Genomic DNA, 9,147 nt, shown 5'->3' on the forward strand with positions numbered 1-9,147 from the left:
GTTTTTTTTTTTTTTTTTAATATTTTTTTTTTTTTTTTTTTTTTTTTTTTTTTTTTTTTTTTTTGGGTGCTGAATTAAACATCTTGCTCTTGCTGATGTAAGCGTTAATATATCTGAATTTCCCGAATGAAGATTCTATTGAACAACTTCTGTCGATCAAAATTCAATACAAAACACCCTGTTAATGTGATTTATATCCAGCCATTCTAAGCATGTGCATTTTTTGAGTTGAATCCACCACCTTATAAAATAGTATTTACCAGTGCGTTTAATTCTAAACCTTGCCCAACCAAATTATGTGGCTTATTTTACAAGAATAGTGGCTAACTAGTTTGTTTGTTATCTCTTCAAGGATAGCATATTGTGAAATATAGATTTCAAACCATTATGGTATCACGTAAGGGAAAAGATCGATTCTCCATTTAAAATGAATCAATTTTATAAATTTTATTAAACATTACATATTTTAAATTGTATCTAGTGTTTTGTCACTTAAAATTTTTAAATTATATGACATTTTTGTACATTGTTAAATCTAAAAAAAATATGTTTAACTATAACATAGACCCTCTCCACTACAACAATAGACTGCACACAAGATTCTAATTCTTTGTATAGTGAAAACAATGCACCATACAGTTTACAATTAATGATCCAAATGTTCTTACAATAATTATTGTTGTTTCAAATATAAATTTCAATGTAAAAGCAAACCATGTTCTAAAAAATTGGCTATTAATAGCTTATTTGAAAAATGTATTCATGAAATAAATCAATTGCACCACAATAACGAAAACGAAGTTAAGGAGTAACAATTTTTTTTTTCTAAAATAAAACAATTAAGAATGAACAATTTGCATAAAATCCAAATAATATGCTTATAAGGTTTTTTTAAGAATTGACAAAAACTTATTAGTGTATTGTTTTGATGATAAAGAGCAATATATATTAATATATATATATATATATATATGTAGGGACTCAGTTTGGATTTGACCCTGAGTATGAATGAGTTTTCAGCCCAATAAGCCCAAACAATAAATTTATAGAGAGTGGGTAAAAGGTTTAGGCGCTGGCCGTCGTTCATCAAGCATGAACTCTTTTTTATAAAAGAAAATACTTAGAGTTTCTTTACAACTGGGGGGATGCTCTTCGGCCCATGGCCGAGGAGCCCCTTTTCTTCCCCTTCTTTCCCCCCCCCCCCACTTTCTACCTTATAAGCGTTGAAGCGAAGGGAGTAGTGTACCACTAGTTTAGTTATTCGAATAACTATAAACTAATGGTACACTACTCCCTTCGCTTCAACACTTATAAGGTAGAAAGTGGGGGGGTTTTCCTTCGATGTGGGACTCCTAGGCCACCGTCCGAGGTGAATGCCAAGCATGCCGAGGTGAATGCAAAAGCATGCCGAGGTGAATGCAAGGCCATCCAAGGACGGCCTAGGACGTTGCATGCATGCCTAGAACGTTCCATGCATGCCTAGGTGAGGTATAGGGTGTCAAGCCTCAAAGAGGTGAAAATCCCGACCACCCACAATATATATATTAATATTCAAAACTGAGAGAAAATCTAATTGAATTCTTAATATATTGGAGTCTATCTTTGAGTTACATGTCTCATCTAATTTTTAAATTTTGTGTCAAGCGAATTATTAGGTGCAAAAATCAAAATGTCTAAATTCAATTAGATTCTAAATTGAATTTGTATTGGAGTTCAATTTTGCGCTATATGTCCCATCTAATTTTTTAATTTTTACGGCAAGTGAATTATTAGGTAAAAAACTGAAGACCGAAGAGTTTAGACCCAATTAAATTCTAATTCATATATATATATATATAATGAGAAACCATTACATATTGTAGAAATTCATGGCTTAAAAAATGTGTAAGTTGTAATTCTTAAATCAAGTTTTTAATTTGAACTCATATATACATGTAATTGTAATTATTTTTAAATGTACTTGTGCATGTGCACGGGGTTACACAATAGTTATCATAAAGAGTACACTATATTACCTTTAAAAAAAGAATGAACAATTTGCATACACAATCAAATAATATCCTTATTAGGAGTGATATTGGGTCGAGTTGGGTCGGATTTACTGTTGTAAGGTTGAAATTTATCAACCATCTTGTTGGCTTTATTCCATACCAATTTGCTTGTAATTTAAGCACTTAGTAACCTTGTATTTAGGTGGGATTATTGTAAGGGTAGTGTGTGAGAAGATGTGAAGAAAAGCTCAAGTATGTGCAAGAAAGTAGAGTTTCGCGGCTAGGACTCGCGACTGACTCGCGACTGGCAAGCCGCCAACTGCAAGCACGTGAGATGCATACATGGGGAGCTGAAGGGTTGCGCCAGCTGTCGTACTACAGGACAAAAGTCTCAGGCTGGCCAGGCCGTTACGTCGCAACTTGAACTCGCAACTTGGACAAGCCGCAAGGTCAAGCCGCCAATCGGCCCTGTTTGGCAAAAACTGTCTCTTCGTATTCCAAACACATACCACTATATATAGACCCTTATACCCACTAAATGGAGAGAGCTTCCAGAGAGAATTTTGTGAGAGAAACCCTAGAGAAAAACAAGATTGTCTCATCCCCAATCTTTACCTTAGAGACTCTACAAATTCCTTTACTCTCTTTCTCTCCATTGTCACATCCTTGAGAGGTCATTGACCAAATCCTTATCTCATCACACCTATGTTTGTGAGAAGGTTCATTTGGTGCTAAGGGAAGTAGTTTGGAAGGAACCAATATACATTGGTTGATGCTATGGCCTAGTAGTGGAATCCGAAAAGTTAAAGAAGAAATAGGTTCGGCGTAACCTCGTTGGAGTAAGAAACTTGGAGGGCTTAGGTACTTGGGTAGATTAGGCTTGAGGGTCTTTTGCTGTTCATGTATCCCAACTATATTCTTTAGTGGATTATTTGACCGCTTGGAGGGCGACGGAGAGGTTTTACGCTGAGGACTTCGGTTTCCTCTTCGATAACACATCGTGTCGTCCGTGTGTTTGCATCTTCCTTCCCTTTATCTTTGCCTTATATTTACTGCTGTGGATGTATTTATATTTGGCATAGATTAGTTATCAATTCTGTGATTGGCTTATGTTCATGTTCCGCACATTAATTATTTGATTTTAATCTTGAATTGATATTTTATAATTTGGGGTCTAAACGTTCAAGGGTGTTTTAGACATATATTGAACTTTTAACTGTGACTTGAAACCTAACCCGATAGAAATCGGGTTTGGCTGCCTGAAACTTGACCCAACTTGAAAAATCGGGTCTAGGTCTCGGGTGGGACCTTTTTTTTTTTTTTTTTTTTTTTTTTTTTAACGATAATGGTTACTATGGCCATCAAGATAGCAGTCAAATTGGCGATTCAAGAATATTCACAAATTCTAGTAGTAATAGAATCATCTTTTGTAATTGGAGAGTAGCTATGATTGTACTTAGCTAGCAGCTTTCTAGTGGTTTTTGTTGTTGTAGCATTACTGCTGCTGGTTTTCCATGAGCCTTTATATCAAATGTTACTATATTCCTTTTTGCAATAATATTTTCTCATAAAAAAAAAAATCCAATATCGAATCATTTGAAGTAAAACATTCAAAGTTTCAAACCAATGCAGCATCTTCACCCTCAAACTAAAAGAGCGAAAAATCATACTATTTAACTATCTAAATCTACTATTAACAGTAGAAAATAAGAGCTAAAATCTCCTCAGCAAGTCACATTTATGACTATTAAATGAATATACACAATAAAAACATGAAATCGTATGGTCCCTCTCCAATTACCCATCAAGGAAATTACAGTATGACTAAACACATAACACTTCATTCAGTGTTCTTGCAAAACCATCCTTTATATCAACTACTATGAATGGAAAACCTTGAAGTTCACCAAAATTCATTAACAATTATACACACACACACCTAAAAATTACAATGCCCTTCTTATTTTTATCAAAGTTCCAACTTTTGACATAAACTTCAGACTATCCAAATTTGTAAATATGGGTAATTGATTTTTCAAGCAAACTATCTATTGGTAAAAAGTCAATGCACATCAAGAATGTGATCGTGACCGAACAAAATCTTCTAGTTTTTCCCACACATTCAACGCTGTAATTCTATCTTGGTGTCACTTATTCTTGCTAATCTGCACATTTGCAATGTACATTCACATCAAATCCTAATAATAAATGGCCGCAACACCGATATACTCATATCACATTCAACATATATAACTAAGATCAAAACAACCAACCAGATCAAGAAAAACAATACTCACTAAGATAATCTTTACATTCCACTGCTTCACAATCTTCGCCGACTCCAAACTGTCATCCTCAAACCGCATAAAAAGTCCTAAAACTGCAAACACCAATCCAACATATAACTCAATGTCAATTCCACAAAAGGACCATTCCTATTCTACCCCTCCTCAACCCAAGTACATAACTTCAGGGGTAAGAGCTTTAAGTAGCAAATTCAGCAATGAATCTAATATCATATTAATTAATCCTAACACAAACAAAATCCAAGAAAACTCACTAATGTATGTAAGCAGATCAGTCAAGATTAGTAACAGTGCTTGATGGTGAAAGTGATGCTGCTGAGGTGAAGCTAACATCACTTCCAAAAAACTTCAAAACATTTTAGAATAAGAACTTTTCTACCCCAAACATTTGTAAAAGTCCTAGGCACTAGATTTCCCTCCTCTACATCCTTGGACAATGGATCTTGTCCATCATGTAGTTCATTAAAAAGATATTCAGGACAAATGGGTGTATGATTTTTTAAATTAGATGTCCCATAAATTTTACTATCAGCCATGTACTCCTTGCTTCAATATATACATCTTGCCTTAGTTCTACCTTCCTCATCTATAAACTTCTCAAAGTGGTCCCAAGCCATTGATCATGATTTTCTCTTATTAGGATTAGAAGAAGATATCACTTGCGGTGGACGAGGAGGTCTTATAGTTGGTCTTGCAGTGGCAACATCAGTTTGTGTAGGCTCCATTGAATCTATGACCTATTACCACACAAAACAAATCAATTATTAAACAATGCATTCACAAAAGAAAAACATAGAGATATGACATAATGCTCCAAACTTAGCCAACAAAAAGTAAGGATTCAATATCTAAGTCCCACTAAAACTTCTCAAGTTGAACCTTTAAATAGTAGCTGAAACAACACAAACCCCATTTTGACCTGATTGGTCACCTAGAAAATGAGGGAAAACAAGTACCATAAGAAGCTTATTCCTTACACTTACACTTCCTAATTCCTATTAAGCTCCCATATAAGTCAACAATAATTAATTTGGGCCCAATCGAATGCAATAACCAACTCAAATTTCCATTCATTAATGCTTAGAGATTATCATACATTGGTGACCACCCCATGTGTTATATTACTATATTCTCATTGAAATGTCTCCATTTAGACAAGACATAAATTGAAGCTGTACTTAAATTCAGTTAGGTTTTGAGGAAAACTGAGTTACTGATATGAGGTTGTGGTAATGAAGAAAAATATGGGCCAGTGAGTTGAAAACCTATAATAAACAAAGTTTCAATAATCTGGGTTTATGCCTCAAGCTAAGAGTAAGAACAATAATCTTACAGTTTGGGATCCATTTAATCCTAGGAAAAAATAATTGCACACCTTTATGTCTTCTTTGTTACTATTTCAACTCTGAAGCTTTAATTTGGTTCTAGTTTAGCTCAATTAAAGTCTCTTATTAAAATTGAAGTAAAGGAAATTCTCATATTTAGAGGTGTGCAGAAAACCCACCGACCCACCAAACCCGACCCGACCCGATCCAACCCGACCGTCAGGTTGGGTCGGTTTTTAAGGCTTGGTGGGTTGGGTTGGGTTATAAAAAAAAAATTATAGCGGGTCGGGTTGGGTTTGGGTCATAAAATTACAAACTCGTCAAACCCGATCCGACTCACCCATATTTAATATATATTTAAAATATGTTATATATTTAATATATATTTTTTAAACCAGGCACATATATATATATATATATATATATATATATTAAAAAAAAAAAAAAAAACAGCTATAGACAACACTTCCTCAGTTCCTCCTATTAATACTAATTTAATATATATATATATATAATATATATATATTAATAAATTTTAAAATAACCAACTCTTCCTATCTTAAATAAAAGCCAATTAGTTCATAAAACTCTAGTAAATTACTATTGTTGTTTAGTCATTAGTGTTATTTGCGTTTAAGGAGTTACATTGATACTAATCTTTGGGTTTTTTTAATATATTAATATTTATATTTTTTTTTCACTCAATTTAATAATAATAATTTGTCAAACCCATGGGTTCAACTTGACCCATGTGGGTTGGGTTAGATTTATGTGATGGGTTAGGTTGGGTTGAATTTTTTTTGACCCACCATGGTGGGTTGAGTAAAAAATCCCTTCAACCCGACTCAACCCAACTCATGCACACCCCTACTCATATTTGATCTGACAATCTACTAGGAAAAGTACAAATAATGTTAACTATTCTATTACGTGCTATCAAGGCTTTCTTGATTTGAAACTAGAATAGAGATACAAGACAACATACAAAACATAAAAGTGAAAAAAAGGAGTTTTGTCATTTGACTTCATCCTTTTTTTTTCCCAGAAAGATTTGACTTCATCATTGAATATGTCAAGTTCTAACTTCCAACTACATGGTCCATTGTAAAATGAAAGAAATTCAGAGACAAATAGAAGCAGAGACACTAAGTAACAAGCTGTGCCATAGGTGATTATTTAAAGAATAGTCCAAACTTGAATAATAATAGATATTGACAGCATCACCAACCATAGGAGTTAAAATTCAGCATAAGACACTACCTCTATCATATAAAAATTATAGAAACACATTAACAGGCAATTATAGAAACATATAGCAACCTATCAATTGAGAAGGAAAAAGATAGAGAAAAAGGTGGAAGATCAAAAGGATGAGAAGATTTTAAATTAAACAATTATATGGTAAAGCAGAACTAAAAAAAAATATGCAACCAAAATTTGTTGATAAGTAATTCTATTACCGACCAAACTAGACATTTACTGAAGGCTAAACCTCAAAACAGAATCCAACAATCATACTAATTGAGATCCAACATTTCTACAATCTATTTTGTTATATAGAATCTTGCAACAAGAACCCAAATGAAAAATAAATAATAATAATAATGCATAGAAAAACAGACACTAACAACACAAACCCATTAGCCCTGTTTGCATGCTAAGAAAAATAACAATAAAACAACATAATATCACAAAAACACAAAACCCCACCAACCCATCAGAGCCAAAGTAGTTCTTTTTCATCAATATGAAAAGGGTTGTTCCTAAAAGATGTAAAAACTCCCAAAATTAGAGACTAAGACAAGGAAATTAAGAAGAAGAAAAAAAAAAAAAAAAAAAAAAAAAAAAAAAACCCAACAAAGAGAAGGATGAGTGGATGACCTACATTGTTACACACGTAGAGAGAACTCAGTGAGAGAGGCAGAGGAGAAAAGCTCTTTAATTAAAAACCTGAAGAAAAAAAAATCGAAATGGGTCCTTAAAAAAATGATCCAAGCCAAACCCACATCAAAAAACGCAAGAAAATCAAACCCAAACAGGATATTCACATATAAAAAAATAAAATAAAAAAAAAAAACCCCAAAATCCGAAAGTATTAAAAACCCAACTAAATTAACAAGAAACAGAGATAACAAGAAATAGGTTTAGCTATTTATTCTATGACTTACACAAAGAAGGATACTTACACAAAGATAAAGCTTTAAACTAAGCGAATGGGATTTGTAAGGATGAGGTTTGAGGAATAAAGAGAGAGCTAAGGGAGGCAAGAGAGAGTAGGGTTTTTTTTTTTTTTTTTTTTTTTTTTTTTTTTTTTAAATTGAGTTTAGACTAGAGTATTTATATAACCCGACACCAACCCGATACCGACCCGAACCTGAAAATAAGACCCGAAACCTGAGCCAAATATCCTCAGACCCGCCTAAACCTTTCAGGTCGGGTCAAGTTTTCGGGTGGGCCGAGTCCATTGCTCAGTCCTAATCCTTATAAGATCTTTTTAGGAGTGGACAAAAATATAGAAATAACCATAAGTAATATTCAGCTTAGGTAGGAATTTTAATATGGATTGAGTTATGTTTATTTTTAAATGCATCAATATATAAGTATGCATGTGGTTACAAGCTAGTATGATATTTATGATCTATTGCACATTTTCATCCCAACAGTTTTTTTAAAATAAAATAAAATCAGCCAAGAAATTTTTTAGCTATAAAATTACCATATTTAAATATTCTAAGAAAACAACTCGACATTGTCTAATGAAAAAACTTCATTTAATCTATTCAAAAGAATCAAATATCGTGGCAAAACTACCCATAATGCGTATAAAAATCAACAATTAATTGAGTCAATTGAAGAATACAAATTCCAGCTAAACAATCGAATTGATCATGTGGTTTGATTAATTGAGAAATAGGAAGTTGAAGGACTTCAATTAATTATAATGTCATCTTTTAATTTATTTAAAGAAAAAAAATTATTAACAGGTCACTTGATATCAAAATTAAGAAAATTAAAATGGAAACTTGGCATAAAATTAGATTATAATGAAAAGCTAATTCAAATTTGGATTTGAATCGAATTTCAATGTTGTTTTGAATTTAATATATTATATATGATAATTTTAAAAAAAAAATTTAAAATTTTAAACCACTAAAGATGTTGAGAAATTGAAAGTAAAAGAAGAAAAAAATGGAAGCAAGAATTTAACATTATTTGGTTTGATGATTTATGTTCATAGTGGAAAACCATTGGTGATGACATTCTTACTATATCATTTATTCTCATCACAATAAACTCAATGTAGGGTTTATATAGTAAGAACCCTAAATTAATCATAGACTACTAAACCCTAAACTTAATTCACTTGCTTTTTATAATAAGTTTTTGGACTTTTTGGACCATAATATCTCTAACATAAACTATTCCCATGTTTTTTTCCAAAAAAAAAAAAAAATTCAATGGGACAGTTTTCTCCACTCAAATGCAGGTGGCTCTGCCCTTACTCACGAATTAAGATTCGATCTT

At 32.5% G+C, this 9,147-nt stretch overlaps 1 protein-coding gene across 1 annotated transcript in view; it reads left to right on the forward strand.

Annotated features, from left to right (window-relative positions):
* The window catches only part of LOC136062599 (extensin-2-like), an 11,350-nt gene extending 2,424 nt beyond the window's left edge, over positions 1–8,926 (forward strand). The window contains exon 2 of the mRNA XM_065761831.1: positions 8,861–8,926. Within this exon, the coding sequence (XP_065617903.1) occupies positions 8,861–8,926 (66 nt within the window). The remainder of the gene's footprint in view (positions 1–8,860) is intronic.
* The last annotated feature ends 221 nt before the right edge of the window (positions 8,927–9,147 follow it).

This window comes from Quercus suber, unplaced genomic scaffold, assembly GCF_002906115.3.
Source record: "Quercus suber isolate HL8 unplaced genomic scaffold, Cork oak 2.0 scaffold_431, whole genome shotgun sequence".
Classification (NCBI taxonomy): domain Eukaryota; kingdom Viridiplantae; phylum Streptophyta; class Magnoliopsida; order Fagales; family Fagaceae; genus Quercus; species Quercus suber.